Raw genomic sequence first — 15,594 nt, 5'->3', positions numbered from 1 at the left:
ACCATGTAACCATGAGCCAGCTAATCCCGAAGTAGGAACCTCCTTCTCCCTCTGGATTGGCTTCCTGAGCAGCCAGCAGGCAACGTAACGTATTGTACCACTGTTGCCAAAGTTAGTGCTGAGGGTGGCTGCTGACACCTCTCGAGTTGGACAGTTCTAAAGAAAGACTATATCGCGGCAAGGGCATGGATATTGACGCCATGGAACTGGAGCAGCATGAGAATTGGAGCACGGGATTAGATTGGACGCTGAAACGATTAAGCTTATTCCCAAGGCATTCTGGACGTTCTAGCCAGTTCCGAACATTTACCCGCACCCAGGAGGATCCGCCCAAACCTCCGATCTCTGCCCCGTTAGGCATATTGCAATATCCAGCCCAAGACAATACCCGGCTGGGCACTCTCCTACCGGTGTCGCTGCACACGGGTCCGTCAGATAAGGTTTCCGTATCGAGTAACAGCACCGCGTCCCTCGCCGCAATCTTCGCCGGGAAAAGACATCGGAGCATTGCAAGCTAATTATCGTCTACAACGTCTAGTGCCCTGATCACGATATTGCTCTGGCTCTGATTTGAGTTTGCTGTCTTGGCAGGTCGTAGGCGAGCACTATCTGAGACTTGCCCTGCGAGGGGGGATTTTGCTCATCCATGAAGCAGCAAATTGGGGCCCTCGGTACTTAACAATGAAGTGTGCCGTTGCTGTCGCTGGCGGGGGATAATATGAAGCTAGAGACAGGTCCATTCTCACGTGTCCTGGTCGTCCCGGTCTCAGCTATCTGATCTTACACACAAGGTCATCCTCGGTCTAGTTCACCATGAAGTCCTTGAACAAGAACGAGGGAGTTCTCGGCCGGCTCTGCCGCTTGCTCTCTCTGAGCCTCCTGGTTGCTTACCCTGCTGCCGCTGCCCCAACTGCTGACGCCGAATATGACTACGTCGTCATCGGAAGCGGGCCCGGTGGAGGCGTGCTTAGCACCAATCTGGCCAAGGCGGGCTATTCAGTCTTCTTGATCGAAGCAGGAGACACCAGCCCCGGTCGCGGCTTCGGCCAGTACACGCCAACCGTCACGTGGGACTTCTTCGTCAAGCACTACCCGGAAGGCGATGCGCGGAACAATCTCTACAGCCACTTGACTTGGAAGACGCCCCAGGGCCGTTACTGGGTCGGAAACAGTGGCGCCCCCGCAGGCTCTGAGCTGCTGGGCGTCTACTACCCCCGCGGTGCTACGCTTGGCGGCTCATCCATGATCAACGCCATGTGCGTTTGGCTCCCAAGCGACAGCGATTGGAACTATCATTACGAGGTGACCGGCGACGAGACTTGGAAGTATGTGTTTTCCTTCCAGCAGTAGACACAGTCAAAGCTCGGCTGATGCTAACATTGTCCAAAGGGCGGAGAACATGCACAAGGTGTTCGAGAGAATTGAGAAGAACAACTACATGCCCAAGGGCACCGCTGGCCATGGCTTCGACGGTTACTTCCAGACGAACATGGGATCGAAAGACCAGGCGAAGTCCGGAGCCCTGCAGGGAAACAAAGTCATGCAGGCCTATGCGGAGGACCTCAAGTTGACTGAACCCATGACGGACCTTCTCACCAGGGATTCGAATGCTATCTCGCCCGAACGGGACCAGACCGAGAGCATCTATGGGCTCGTGCAGCACACGTACCCCAACGGAAACCGCTACAGCTCTCGCGACTACATCCAAGCGGGCGTCAAGGACGGTGTCAACCTCACTATCTCGACCACCTCTCTCGCGACCAAGATCCTCTTCGACACCAGCTCCAAGTGCGGCGACAAGCCCCGAGCCACTGGAGTCGAGTATCTGGAGGGCCCGTCCCTCTACGCGGCCGACAACCGCAAGGCTCCCGGCGCCACGGGAACCAAGAAGACCGTCATAGCCAGGCGGGAGGTCATCGTCTCGGGCGGCACCTTCAACTCCCCGCAGCTCCTCATGCTGAGCGGGATCGGCCCCAAAGCGCACCTCGAGGAGTTCAAAATCACCGTCATCAAGGACCTCCCCGGCGTCGGCCAGAACCTGATGGACAACCAGGAGATGCCCATCGTGGGCAGCGGTTCCGCCGGGCCCGGCGACGCGGGTGTGGCCATGGTCAAGTCGAAGCACCCGGCGCACGGCGAGCGGGACGTGTTCCTGATGGGCGGGCAGGGCTTCCTCTTCCGGGGCTTCTGGCCCGACAACCAGACGGCCACGCTGCCCGCCGAGCCGCCGCAGCCGTACGGCGTGAGCATCGTCAAGGGCTCGTCGGTCAACAACAAGGGCTGGGTCAAGCTGCGGTCGGCCGACCCGCAGGACACGCCCGAGATCAACTTCAACCACTACGCCGAGGGCTCCGACGACGACCTCGGCGCCATGAAGGACATGGTGGCCTGGATCCGCCGCATCTACACCCGCATCGGCATCACGCCGCGCGAGCCCCCCTGCAGCGGGACCCCCGCCGCCGACGGCAGCTGCGGCAAGGACGACGAAGACTGGATCCACAAGCAGACCTTCGGCCACCACCCGACCAGCACCAACCGCATCGGTGCCGACAACGACACGGGCGCCGTGCTCGACTCCAAGTTCCGCGTCCGCGGCGTCGCCGGCCTGCGCGTCGTCGACGCCAGCGCCTTCGCGAGGATCCCCGGCGTCTTCCCCGTCGTGTCCACCTTCATGATCAGCCAGAAGGCCTCGGACGACATGATCGCCGAGCTCGAGGCCGGCACCGCCGTCGAGGAGTGGCAGAAGTGCTCGGCTGCGGAGAACTAAATCGCGGTTTGCGTGTTCCTGTGCAATTCCGTCCGCGGAGTATGCCCTGCGCTGCGCGGTGCGGAAGCGGCCTTGTTCATGTGTAAATATTGATACGGTAAACCTTACGCCGAATGAGTATTGTGTCTCGTTTGATATAAAAGCATCATTTCATGTTTCACTGGCAATGCACCCTACCAACGGGGGTAATTGGAGTTCTCCTTTTGCGGTACTATGACCTCCGGCGGTTCAATTGTCCAGCTCGCTCGGCCGCCATTGAACCCACCCAATGCGCGGAGTTCCAAAAGCAACAGGAAAACAAAATGGGTTGACTGAACGTAGGATGTACTACCTAGATAGATATCCCATACGTCAGCCGGGTATCTTCTACCTTGACGAGCCCGCGGAGTTGCTCATGCTGTTGAGGGTGCTTCATGCTGGTGGTACGTGGAAATCCACAAATCCATCTCCCAACTGGGAACGTTTGATCACCTGATATGGAAACACCTGGACGGCATGAAAAAAGTCCGGCAGCCCGAAACCCAGCGCTTCGGGGCGCCTTTTTGTGCCGTAATATTATAATAACTCTCACGACAAGTTGATATTCTGATAGACTCGTTCTTCTGTCTATCACATTCCTAGAATCCTTTCCAAGCCAGACATAAAAGACAAGTCTATCGGCTGGCATCCCTCACCCACTACAATGGTTTCTTACACAGAAATACAAGGCTCCAACGCGCTGATCAACGATGCCACGGCCCCACGAGTCGCCGTCTTCGTCGGCGGTACATCAGGCATCGGAAAATTCACTGTTAGGGCCCTAGTCGCCACGGGTGCCAGCGTGAGAATCTACCTAGTCGGTTGCAAGAGTTCCGAAGAGCGCACGAATGCTTTCATCCAGGAGTTGCACACCATCAATCCCAGGGCCGAAGTCATTTGGACGGAAGGCGAGGTCTCGCTCCTTGCGGACACAAAGAGAGTATGCGAGGTGATCAAAAGTAAGGAGCCACGCGTCGACTTGCTGTTCCTTTCCGCGGGTTACGCACCATTCGGTACACGCAGGGAGACTACCGAGGGCTTGGAAATCGTGCAGAGCCTGGAGTACTATTCGCGAATGCTCTTCGTTCTACATCTTCTCCCTCTCCTAGGCAAAGCGGAAGTCCCCAGGGTCATCAGCGTTTTTGCGGGCGGGTTGATGAAGACAACTATCGACTTGGACGACATAGACCTGAAGAGGCCTGGGAATTTCGGCGTCATGAAGGCCAAGACGCAATACGGAAACATGAACACGACGATTTTGGAGAAGCTGGCCGACGAAAATCCCAATGTGACATTCATCCACTCCTGGCCCGGGTCGGTCAACACGGGCAATGTAAGAAGGGGTTTGGATCCGAATTCGATCCTGGCCTGGCTCGTTGGCTTATCTTTGAGCCCCTTTTTGGCCTAATTTCGTTCAGCGACGATGAGTCTGGACAGAGGCACTTGTTCAAAATCACCAGTGCTGCTTTTGGCGGTCGTGGCATACCATGGAAGGGCAAGCCGGGTGTAAATTCGCTGGAGAGGCAGGCGGATGGTTTTTTTCTCGTCAATAATAAGTGCGACTGTACTCCAAATGCGAAGGTCATGTCTTTACTCCGAGAGAAGGCACAGAGAAAGGTTTGGGACCATACCCAGGAAGTTCTTCGACCATATCTATAAACTGAGGATTCTCCTTCATTAATGTTAATGAAGTCTCTTTAGTCGGTGGATTCATGATACTAATATCTGAGTGGGTTAATGAGTTTACTTCTGGAGATATACTACCACTATCACTATGCCTCTCCGAACAGCCGCGTCACCGCCGGCCTCTTGGGCGTTGATATGCCAAGACCTGATCGCTGTTGGAGGCGCAGGACGGCGTCATTTTGCCCCCGAGGCGTTCTCCGCTAGTCTTTACAAGGGATGACCCCGCCTTGAACCTTGTCAATATCCAATACTTTGATATGCGGCTGTCCTCAATTGGACAAATGCTGTGCAACTCCATGCATTATTATCACTAGAGAGCAGATCCATCGAGCAAGAGGCAAATGGTCTGGTCGCCCCAGAAGCTCAAGTCACAAGGCACCCCTGCGCGCACTTTCTAGTAGAAAGTGCGTAGGGGTATGGGATCGGTTCAACCCACCCAGTTTCAGCCCACCGATAGCTATACCTACCCCTCCCCATTTTCGATTTGTCATGGCGTCCACTCCAACTCCTGTCGTTGACCAGGCTAGAAAAGCGTTGTGGTCCTCGTTTGCAGCTGAAGACCCTTGATCAATGTATAATAATTTTCCCACTTCTATCCCATCAAGATACTTTTGATTGAAAGCCGAGAAGGCAGAGAAAGCACGCAATGCTTGCCCTAGACTAGGTAGTCAATGACGATATTCCCTCGAATTTTAGGATGCCAGTATCAATAAGTAAAAGGGCAAGCATCATACCTCCCTGCTTCATACAGCCGGGGCAGATTCCCTTCAGGGCTTCCACAGTACAAACGCCGGTTGCCTTACACGGCTTGACTGTGAAGAAAAAGGAAACGCAAGAGGAGGGAGCATCTCGCCGGCTTACGTAGGTAGCCTGTGGATTGACTACTGGGCACGGGCTTCCCTTTCCAAAATACAGGCGTGCTCTGACGGCAGCATGGAAACAAGGGGGGAACAGAGTAAATGAGAAAAAGGGCCAATACACTCATAAGGCGTGAGCACATCCTTCAGGGTGCTGTAAAGGGGGTTATGCTGTTATAGAAGTACAATGGAGCCAAATATCGACAGCACTATTTTCCCCATCCATTCGGTTCCTCAGACTTTCCCCCTCAAAGCAGCCTCTCCAATTGCTGTCAAATGGATATTACAGTCCTTTTGCTAGTCTCTAGCCTGTCTGCCTGTAAAATCTGGCAAGAATTGGACGTTCTTTCTTTGTGAGTGAATGACATGTATGTTTCCTTTCCGGAAGGGGTGGGGTCAATGAGTTGTTATTATGCACTTATCAAATTTAATGTCATTAACAGGCGCTCGAAGGACCTCAACCACCAGTTCAGTTTTATTAGCTCCAACTCACGTGACCAACTGCCAATGACAGGAAACCCCGCGTATCTAGTGACCAATGGCATCGTTTGTTAACAGATTTTGCGAAAATGTCAAAACCTGTCAACAGACTTTGCAAAAATGTCAAAACCTGTCAACAGACTTTGCAAAAATGTCACAATTTGTAAATCAATAGCCCCTCTTGTTTTATCGTCACCTGCCTATGTGATTGCTATCAACACTTCTAGCCCACCAGGAATAAGCAAAACAAATTGGTTCGGCAAGTCGTAGTGGTGTGCTGCGACAGGTGTAGCGACAGCTGGCCTGCAGCATGGATCCATTGCAACAACCTAGCCATCGTATCGGATGGCCTATCAAGGAAAGGGCTCGCCCTTACAATGGCTGTTGAAATTGCCTGGTGGCGGCCCTATTCCGAACAAACGTATCAAGGTACTGTACTAGGAAGGAGAAGAGTGCAATTGCCGCCGGGAAGCGGCTCACCATGGAACACCCCAATTCGAGGCTAGCCTCAGCGCCGCAAGCATTTGCGGTCAGCAGGAAACGCTCTTCCACTTGAATGAAAACCGGCTCCCATCCTCGTCTTCGGAGGAGCGAGTTGGGGTCTTCTCTTTTTCCCTTTCCCCCCTTCCTCGACACAGAAGCATGACCCTGCCTCTTTGGAACACCTTGCACACACCTCATATATTACGTATACAAAATATATGCACACATACACACACACATCCCAACTCTAAAACATCTTCAAATCCCACCCAACCCACGACAATGGCACCATTACCACCATGGGTCCCGGTCCCACACCTCCCACACCAGCATCCTCCCCCACCAGCTGCAGGGCAACCTCCCCACTCATCGCCCCAGCACCTACCGCCCCGCACAGCCTGCAATATCTCGCCCTCACTTGCCCGGTGGCTCCAGCAGTCCCGCGATGAGGCTCCGTACGACGCCATCGGCGCGGTCCGACTCGCGGCGGCACCGGCGCCAGGGAGCGGCACGACTGCCCCTCCGGCAGGTGAGCCCCGCACCGCCGCCACGGCCGGGAGCTGCACCGGTCCGCCCGCGCAACGTTGAGCGAGGCGACGGGGCTCGACGCTCGGTATACACAATCTCATAGGCGGAGCCTGTCCTGACCTCGCTTGAGGGGTTGGGGTCGGGTGGTCTGAGTTATGATGGAGGGGGAGGTGCAGGAACGGATTAAAAAAGGTGCGTGAATGGAACATTGGCGGCGGGGTGGCCTGCAAAACGTAAATGCAGATCCGAGAAGTGCGGGAGATCTTCAAGCTGTGTTTTTCAACATGGTAACTTCGCCCTCAACGGCGGGGTACAAGAGACGAATGGGAGAGGAGAATTGAGAAGGTTGACGATAATGATAGTAATGACATGCTTCCATTGATACCTGGCCAAGCATGGCTGTTGCATCGCACTGTTGACAGGTCACTCACATGGCCTGGAATTGAGTAGTTGACCTAAAAGAACTCTCCGTAACTGAACGCCCGTGGTGCCAGTTAATTGGACCCATTGCGCCATGTGGACAGCTTCCCGTCCTGGAAGCTGGACTTCCAAGTCAAGTCGTGGCGAAGCTCAAGTTGTAGGCGCAGTCAGGTTGGGGACAGGTCAGGTTTGGGGACAAGTCAAGTTGTGACGGTGGGGGGAAAGTCAAAGTGGGGTGGGGGGAAGATCGAGCACAGGAAAACCTGAGCTCAGAAAAGCTGGGAGCTGCAAAACTGGTTGAGAAACCGACTTCGGGAAACCGGTGAGAGAAAGTATCACGTAGTACAGCATTACCTAAGCTTGGACCAATGCGAGGTTGAAGAGCCCCTGGCATTCTGCTTGTGGCCAGGCAATGACAAGCCAGATAGAATCGAGAGTTCTAGACCGGATTGTACCGACGGACAACTGGTTGAGCAGGAGACATGGTCCTAGAACCCAGAGGTGTCTCAATTGACAAAATAGCGAGAATGTATCGAGCAAATGCAGAACAGGAGGTCATGAGCGCCGAGTGAATGACTTCATTCCCGGCTTAACAAAAGAAAGAGCGACATTTCGGGACACCTTGGGCCATGACATCGCGAGGTTGCATCGATGGGAATGCGTGGTTTCTTAGCTCGTAATTCATCGTGAGTCGTTAAATGGATCAAGTAGTAACAATATCAATACACGGGGTCAAGCCCGGTTGTTCGACCTGGATCGAAGAGTGTTAGCAACGAACTGCAGACAGCATATTCAACGTTCCCAGGCAAAGTGAGAAATGGACAGTCAGAATTATACAGAAATTTGCATCATTTAAGGCCATGGGCCGAATCGGATACAATCTAGTCGAATTGATAACATCATGGAAATTCACACTTTGCCTGGACGAGAGGGGTAAGGGGTCAGAGACATACCAAAATGCGTCCCGGCGACGGTGCGGCACGCCGGCCTGCACTCGTCGGCCGAGACCAGGCGTCGCCGTGGCAAACAAAACGCCAGTTCCCGACTCCGAATCTCAAAACCTGTCTTTCGGCCGTTTCCAGCCCGCCAGCGCGCCGGCCTGCCCGATTGCAGCCCTGATGTTGTGGACCAAGGCCTTCGCCATCCCTTGGCCTCGCCTCGCCTTGCTCCCGCCGCCGATACCCCCCGATGTTATTGAGGGCTCCTCGCTCCCCATTGTTGGCAGCACATTGTCGCTGGCTGACAGGCTCACAAAAAGTGCGAAGGGGACGAGCCAAACGCAGAGGCCGAAGTATGACGCGATCTCCGTGAACGTCGGGGTGTCTGACGGTGTATCGTAGTAGGACGACATATTCATGTATGCCCGTTGTTGGGCCTTGGAGAAGTGCCTGAACCAGACATAGTGGTTGATGAGGACAAGGACTAGAAGAAACAAGTCATCAGCAGCGGACGGCATGAGGCTGAGGAACGGCTCAGTCTTACCGCAGGAAGTAACGAAAAGAGGGTCAGTCAATTTGACGAAGGGAAATCTTCGCATATTTCCCAGATATACAACGTGGGAAACGATGCCCACGACCGTCAAGAAAAAGGGGAAGCCATCAACAACGCAGAGCACGAGTTGAAGGCCGATGACTGAGTAGATCAGACGCGTGAGGAACCGTTTCGCGATAACGGTGTGTTCCTCGACGAGTTCAGACAAATAGTAGAGTCCCGATGCTAGAGGTTCCGGTCAGCTATCAAGTCCAGACGGCTACGCGCGAAGGGACACCGCAACAATGCAAAGAAAAGAGACGCACCAATAGCCAGCGTCAGGAAGCAGAACCCGACGATGGAGCCCAGATAACCGACAAGAGGCAAAATCCACATCTTGTCACATGCTCATCAAACCAGACTTGAAATAGGGAAGGAGGAGCTCCGAGCATCAAGTTTTGAGGCTGCCGGGCGACTGTCGCCCATTTATCGGGAAGAACAAACCAATGAACAAATCTCAACCGTGGCAGGTTCTGCATATTCGGATGTTCGGTCAAATTTTGATCCTTGGATCCACCCTGATAGGATGGAAACAAGAACCCTGTCATGTTGCCCCACTACGCCACTACCCGACATATCTTGTAAATTCCAGTTTTCGATGTCGAAACCCTAGCAGGAACGACGAGTTCGAGTGCTCTGCCCGCTCAATTCCCACTCTATCTGTCGTCTGAGGCATCCCACTGACGCACAGCACATCTATTAACTCGAATCCACGTTGATCTACCATGTCTCGGCCGGAGGATACCCTGTAAATACGTCCAGTATGCACACCGTCGTTCAGTCCGACCGCTAACCATCTTCCTTCCCCAGCTCCGCCGACGTGCACTACAATGACACCGAGGCCCGCAAGTACACGACGAGCTCACGTATACAAAACATCCAGGCGTCCATGACGCAGCGGGCCCTGGAGATCCTCGATCTCAGCTCTCCGAGCTTTATCCTCGACGTCGGATGCGGCAGCGGCCTCTCGGGGGAGATGCTCTCGGCGGTGCCCGAGGACGAGGGCGGGCCGCACATCTGGGTGGGCATGGACATAAGCGCCTCGATGCTAGACGTGGCGCTACAGCGGGACGTCGAGGGCGACCTGCTCCTGGCTGATATCGGCCAGGGGGTTCCGTTCCGGGCGGGCACGTTCGATGCCGCCATCAGCATCAGCGCGATACAGTGGCTCTGCAATGCCGAGAGCAGCGAGACGTCGCCGGCCGGCCGGCTGTCGAGGTTCTTCAATGGGCTGTATGCATCGCTGAAGAGAGGGGGGAGGGCGGTGTGTCAGTTCTATCCCAAGAACGACGCACAGCGGAACATGATCACCGCCGCCGCGGTCAGGGCTGGCTTCGGTGCCGGTATCCTTGAGGACGACCCCGACACCAAGAACGTCAAGCTCTACCTTGTCCTGACAGCTGGCGGGACCGCTGCTCGCGGGGATGGAGGCGATATCACGGGCGTGGTCCGAGGCATGGAAGGCGTTGATGTTCTGGACTCGAGGAAGACGCTCAGGAGCGGTAAGGGGGAGATCAAGAAGGGCAGCAAGGCGTGGATTGTCAAGAAAAAGGAGCAGATGGAGAGGAAGGGGAAGATTGTCAAGGCCACGTCCAAGTACACTGGCAGGAAACGGCGGACGGTGTTCTAACGTGGATGCATCTAGACGAGGGGGTAGACACCAAAAGGCGTTGGGGAGTTGGCGTATCTGCATTAGATTTATCATGCACTCGGCATCGTCTTTTGATACCCAAAGTTTTTTATTTACGCTCCTTCCATCCATCTATATATCTCTCCGATTTGCAATATTTCGTGTCATTCGGACGCCCTCGATCTCCAGAACCAGTGTCGGTGCCATTCCTGCCTTCTCCCTTTTTCCTCCATGTAAGACCAGACAAGCACTCCGTCCTTTTTTGTCGCCCTTTCTCTCCGTCCGGCCTGAAACAACGCAAATAGGGGGTTCTAAAGGGTTAGATATCTGCAGGCTTCCGGCTTTGGCTCGATTGGGACTCACTATGTATGAAGAAAAAGGGGTTCTTTCAAATGCTAGGGTGGCCCTTTAACTCGAAGACAACAAGGCTGCCCATCTTCCTCTTTTCTCTCAGCAACAGACCAGGTCAGACATCTTAAGATTTGCTTCAGGGGGACAGACAACCTACTTAACTCACAAAGTCAAATTGTGCAAAAATATTTTCGGCTTCGCAAGCCCGATGTATGTTTTTGTACCTTCATCTTCTGGTTAGGTAGGTAGGGCAAATCACACATAATACAGGCGACTTCCATGCCCCGTCTACAGAGCCCATGAAGGGCCCGGGCTCACTGCATGGTGGTACCTTGATCAAGTAGGTACTTGCTCGGCAACATGGTTAGCTCAGGTACATAAATAGAGAAGTACCTCTCTAAATTACCTCATCCGCTGTACATGGGCCTTTCTTCACCTTCCATCCTTCAACTCTAGACATCGTACCTACCTACCTTGCCTTCGTAGGTTCTCAGCTGGTAGTATATTTCCCCAGGGCCAAGTTTTAACTCTGCTAACCGTACCCCAGGGTCAGGCCTGGAGGATGGATCCATCTCACCCGCTCGTGGGTGGTCCCCAGACCAACGAAGAGAACCTCGTCCTCTTCCATCGTGCAGTCATCATAGTTGTACGCAATTATATTCGTCATAGTAGCATGGATACTGACAGTATATTTGACAGCATCTTGACAAGCTCCAGAGCCTTGGCGTTCTCGACCTACCTTCATCAGTCCGCGTTCTTGGAACCCTCGATGACACGATTGCGAACTCGGTCATGTCTGCGCGCAACAATAAAGTCTGGAATGTTCCCAATGCTGCAGTCCAGGGCAATCCACGAGGCTACTTCCCCAGCCTGACCTCGTTGAACCCCCTAGCGTACGTATATTCAGAGCGTCGTTGTCTGTTGAGGGGTCCAGAGCGCTGCTGACCAGACCCAGGGAATATTATGCGCCGCCTCAATCCTGCCTCCAGGACTTCTTTGAGCGAGCCGCCAAGCTCAATATTCGGGTCTCAAACGAAGAGGTGACTGTGCGTTTTTGCACCCAGAGCAACATACCTACCTTGACCTTCCATACTAATTACCATCATAGGAAGCTCCCAAGGATCGCAAGGCCACCCCGAAGCCTCTCAGGGGCACCCCAGAGCCCACCCACAAGGAGAACCCTGATGCCTATATCCCCGAGGACGAAGATCTCATTGACCTGTTGTAGCCCGGTCCGAGGGTAAAGGGTTCAGGATGTCACGGGTCATCTGATTTATATGGATCTCTTGGCGAGGGAATTTAACATTTCTGGGGAGGAACGGGGGCGGAGGTGATGGGGAACTGCTCTCACGGACATATTTCGCAAATACATGAGCCACCCTCTTGATACTCGGAGATCCTGCCGTGGCTCGGGCCCCACGAAAGGCAGTAGCTTGACAGGCAAGGTTGGAAAGGGGCATAACTGGGAAAACACGTGGAGGCTGGCAGGTAGCGACCAATGCAAAGGACAATTCCATCCCCCAACCCCCTTCCTCAATATCCCCACTTCGCCAGAACCTCATGGCCATTTTCCATGCTAAAGGCTCTTGAACGCCGCATCCCTCCTGAAACTCCACGTGTTGGGACGAGCCGAGACACAGTCGTAGCCCAAAACGCCCTCGATCAACGACACCACCATCGGCGCCGTGACGCCGAACTCGTCCGTATACCGAGTATCGCGCGTGCTGAGCACCAGGCGGTCGAACATCTCGCCCAGCCCAAACGCCGACTGGTGCAGCTTCACATCGACTCCCGGAGGCTGGGGGCGTGAGACGCGTCGTCAGCCACCCGTTTTCCTTTCCGTCACGCCAAACCATACCGACGAGAAAGATGGCGCCGAGGGGGGGGGGGGAATACAACTCACCGCTCTGGAGTCGTGGTGGTTGACCCGGCACCACCGCCTCAGGTAATCGGCCAGCAGCTTCAGCGACGGGCTGTGGCTGCCGTGGATCTCGACGTCCTTCTGGCCCGCGTGCACGACGAGGTGGTACGGCGGCCTGAGAAGCAGCTCGTCCGGCCGGGGAAGCGAAGCCGCGCTGGGGAGGAAGGCGACCCTCGCTGCCGGTAGGTCCGTGGATGCCGCTGCCGCCGGCTGGTGCCTGCCCACCACCTCAGCCTGACCCGTCGCCCCGTCTACCTCCACGTCGGCCCAGTCGTCGGCGGTGGTCCGGTCCGGGATGCCTCGCTTCTCCTCCGGCTGGAAACCAGCCAGCAGGCCGCCGCGGAAGACGGGGAACAGCTCGGCCGGCTGGTACACCTGGGCCTTGGGCAGCTGGACGACAAATGCCCCGCGTCTGTCAGACCAGGACGTCGAGGCCTTGTCGTTGGAAGAGACCTTGGGTTGGGTGGACTGCATGTTAGCTGGGAGCAGAGTGAGAAGTGTTTGAGCGCCCAACTGAGCGCATCCTGACCTCAACAAAAACACGCAAATGCGAACCGGCAGCCGCCGTCCGCTCAAGCAGGGTGTCGGTCCAGTCCTCGTGGGCAGAGTCGCCCAGCAGCTCCGACAGGCTCGCGATCCACACCCGGATGCACCCGGCCACGACGGCGACGAAGTTCCCCTTGTCGGCGTACAGGTCACCTAGTTCCGCCAGCAGGAGCTGCCACTCCGGCTCGATGACGACGGAATGCCCGAGTAGCTCGCTGAGCGCGCTCAGCGACTCTTGCACGGGGCTGTCTGCGTTCGTCCACTCATCTCGGATGCCGATCTGAACTTTGAGGGGTCTGGAAACCGTGTGAGCTGGTCAGTGGTCCGTTTCCCACAATAACAATGAGGGGCTTACATACAGTGATGGCATGTTGGGCCTGCGGGGCACGGTACAACTACCAAGACGCAAGAATCAACGTTGTCTATTGTTGAGAGGTATCTCCTCAGGATCATAGGCTGCTTGTGTTGAATCGGAATCTGCCTAACGCACTAATTTAGGTAGCCATGAGCTCCTTTCAGCTTTGTGTGTGTGACGAGTTTGGACCCCGCTAGCTGCCTAACCGAGATGGAGTCTCAGCCTTTGCAGATTCCCATTTGAATCTCGTCGTCGTCGCATCCCAAACATCCTGGGGTCCCCGGATCCCTGGCTCCACTGCTTGCTAGCTGGTTCCTTGCTAGCGTTGGTACTGTCCCGAATTTTGACCAAATCCCGGGTTCGAAATCTACACAGGTGCGCGACGCTAGAATCGAATGCGCCTCGCCGGCAGGCAGGCACATGTCTTCCGCCCTGCACGTTGCTAGCCCTATTCACACCGTCATTTCCACATCGCTTGCCCAAGCCTATTTGGGACGCCGAAATGGGGCGTACGGCTGACTTTTCTCCCTGCTTTCTGGATTCTGGAGTTGAGCTCGGTTGCCTGTTGCGACTTCGGCTCAGGGGTGGAGAATCGCTTCATCACAATGAGGGGGAGAGCGAATGATATAAATATTGAGGACATCCCTCTGAGGTCGACTCTTCGTCTCGACATTATTGATCACCCCATACATCGAGTATATAACATCCACATCTAGCCTCCTTGCTTCCCTACTTTATCCTCTTCAAGATGGCCCGACTTCCTCCTGCCGAGAAGCTTCCGCTTGCTGTTCGCAAGAACGGTATGAACCCACCTCTGACAAACGAGACATTGCGTAACTGACAGCCCACCCATAGTCCGCGATGAATGGGACAACAACAAGGCCGACATAGAGAAGCAGCTCTCCGACCTCTTAGGCGAGGCATGGACCTTCGAGGTCAACCCCAACGCTATCTGGCCCTACCACAACGACGGCTACGCCAAGGATTCGCTCGGCAGCTGCATCAAGGCGTATGTCACTCCACCTCCCCCACCATCCCTCACCGTCTTTTCCTTAGTCTAACCACTGAGACAGCTACTTCGACGGCGCCATCTACCAGATCAAGTACCTAATCGGCTCGCGCGGCGACTCTCTCAAGGCCGAGATCAACACCATCTGCAGCGCGCACGTCCTATCCATGGACGTCGACGACTCGGAGCCCAAGCGCTTCTCGTACGGCGGGTGCGACGTGGCGGACGGCAAGCTGCGCCTGCTGTTCCGCCCGGACGCCCTCGGCACCAACATCGACTACGCCTGCCAGGGGGACCAGCTGTTCCCGGCGCTGAACGCGGCGCCCGGGCCAGAGGGGCAGGCGCTCAGCTTCCTGGCCCGCATGGCCGTGCGCCAGGACTACGACGGCAAGATCGAGGACTGCCGGAAGCAGGTCGCCGACATGACGGGGAACGCGGACTTCAAGCTGGATGCCAAGTTTGAGGACGTGTTTGCCAAGCTCCAGGATGCCAGCAAGGTTGCCAGCGGAGGGGTCCGCGAGGGCTGGCAGGAGAGGCTGGGGAGTGTTGCGCTGGGCTACTTTGAGGCGCTGGCGTACCGGATGAAGTATCTGAAGGTCGCTGAGGACGAGATGGTGAGGGAGGGGTTCAACGAGGCCGTGGAGAAGGGTGAGGCGGCCTTGCGCATTGTGGACAAGCTCACGTATGACTCGTATTGCGAGTGTGTGATCGAGGACGGGGTTCTCTATCTGCAGGTGGGTTTTGATTCGCTTGTGATGAGCTTGATAAGGACTGTTGCTAACTCGAAACACAGACCACGCCCCAGAACTTTGGCACCAACATCGACAATGCTGCCCAGAACTTGATGGACCTGCTGTAGAGGTCGACAGCCTATACACACACATGCTGACATGGGCGGCATGGCGGTTTGACCCGGCCGGTTACCCGTTATAAAAGATTAGATGGACTTCATGTTGCTCATCAGATGTTTTGTATCGAATCATGATGGTGTCACCGTTCCCCGCGCCGTGCCA

The 15,594-nt window shown here is 55.3% G+C and overlaps 6 protein-coding genes across 6 annotated transcripts; 4 read left to right on the top strand and 2 right to left on the bottom strand.

Moving 5' to 3' along the window:
• Positions 1-718: 718 nt before the first annotated feature.
• On the top strand, positions 719-2,767 carry QBC33DRAFT_609465 (uncharacterized protein; the record flags this gene model as incomplete). The annotated part of the gene is made up of 3 exons (XM_060432390.1): positions 719-734; positions 842-1,325; positions 1,390-2,767. 3 exons carry the CDS (start codon positions 719-721, stop codon positions 2,765-2,767), a joined length of 1,878 nt encoding a protein of 625 aa, XP_060286320.1.
• Positions 2,768-3,304: 537 nt separating this feature from the next.
• QBC33DRAFT_530157 (uncharacterized protein) lies at positions 3,305-4,549 on the top strand. Its single transcript, XM_060427206.1, has one exon. The coding sequence runs from the start codon at positions 3,450-3,452 to the stop codon at positions 4,191-4,193; it is 744 nt and encodes a 247-aa protein (XP_060286319.1). The 5' UTR covers positions 3,305-3,449; the 3' UTR covers positions 4,194-4,549.
• Positions 4,550-8,293: 3,744 nt separating this feature from the next.
• Positions 8,294-9,105, bottom strand: QBC33DRAFT_512764 (DUF396-domain-containing protein; the record flags this gene model as incomplete). The annotated part of the gene is made up of 3 exons (XM_060425931.1): positions 8,294-8,661; positions 8,722-8,955; positions 9,036-9,105. 3 exons carry the CDS (start codon positions 9,103-9,105, stop codon positions 8,294-8,296), a joined length of 672 nt encoding a protein of 223 aa, XP_060286318.1.
• A 389-nt stretch (positions 9,106-9,494) lies between these two features.
• QBC33DRAFT_446930 (S-adenosyl-L-methionine-dependent methyltransferase) lies at positions 9,495-10,399 on the top strand (the record flags this gene model as incomplete). The annotated part of the gene is made up of 2 exons (XM_060424405.1): positions 9,495-9,517; positions 9,580-10,399. 2 exons carry the CDS (start codon positions 9,495-9,497, stop codon positions 10,397-10,399), a joined length of 843 nt encoding a protein of 280 aa, XP_060286317.1.
• A 1,644-nt stretch (positions 10,400-12,043) lies between these two features.
• QBC33DRAFT_530152 (uncharacterized protein) lies at positions 12,044-13,715 on the bottom strand. Its single transcript, XM_060427205.1, has 4 exons — positions 13,577-13,715; positions 13,201-13,513; positions 12,654-13,124; positions 12,044-12,548 (listed from the first exon to the last, which is right to left on the bottom strand). The coding sequence occupies exons 1-4, from the start codon at positions 13,585-13,587 to the stop codon at positions 12,327-12,329; spliced, it is 1,017 nt and encodes a 338-aa protein (XP_060286316.1). The 5' UTR covers positions 13,588-13,715; the 3' UTR covers positions 12,044-12,326.
• Positions 13,716-14,157: 442 nt separating this feature from the next.
• Positions 14,158-15,532, top strand: QBC33DRAFT_312241 (uncharacterized protein). The gene is made up of 4 exons (XM_060423495.1): positions 14,158-14,372; positions 14,428-14,581; positions 14,646-15,315; positions 15,375-15,532. The coding sequence occupies exons 1-4, from the start codon at positions 14,321-14,323 to the stop codon at positions 15,438-15,440; spliced, it is 942 nt and encodes a 313-aa protein (XP_060286315.1). The 5' UTR covers positions 14,158-14,320; the 3' UTR covers positions 15,441-15,532.
• Positions 15,533-15,594: the final 62 nt, after the last annotated feature.

Source organism: Phialemonium atrogriseum (genome assembly GCF_030411735.1).
Source record: "Phialemonium atrogriseum strain 8032-3 unplaced genomic scaffold QBC33scaffold_5, whole genome shotgun sequence".
NCBI lineage: Eukaryota > Fungi > Ascomycota > Sordariomycetes > Cephalothecales > Cephalothecaceae > Phialemonium > Phialemonium atrogriseum.
Note: the sequence above shows the minus strand (reverse complement) of the source record. Positions and strands in the feature narration are given on the sequence as shown.

Coding starts and splice junctions, on each gene's coding strand:
- QBC33DRAFT_530157 (XM_060427206.1), top strand. CDS start 3,450: ATGGTTTCTTACACAGAAATACAAGGCTCCAACGCGCTGATCAACGAT.
- QBC33DRAFT_530152 (XM_060427205.1), bottom strand. Junction 13,125..13,200: donor ATTTGCGTGTTTTTGTTGAG/GTCAGGATGCGC, acceptor ACCCAACCCAAG/GTCTCTTCCAACGACAAGGC. Junction 12,549..12,653: donor ACCACCACGACTCCAGAGCG/GTGAGTTGTATT, acceptor TCACGCCCCCAG/CCTCCGGGAGTCGATGTGAA.
- QBC33DRAFT_312241 (XM_060423495.1), top strand. CDS start 14,321: ATGGCCCGACTTCCTCCTGCCGAGAAGCTTCCGCTTGCTGTTCGCAAG. Junction 14,582..14,645: donor CTCGGCAGCTGCATCAAGGC/GTATGTCACTCC, acceptor CCACTGAGACAG/CTACTTCGACGGCGCCATCT. Junction 15,316..15,374: donor ACGGGGTTCTCTATCTGCAG/GTGGGTTTTGAT, acceptor CTCGAAACACAG/ACCACGCCCCAGAACTTTGG.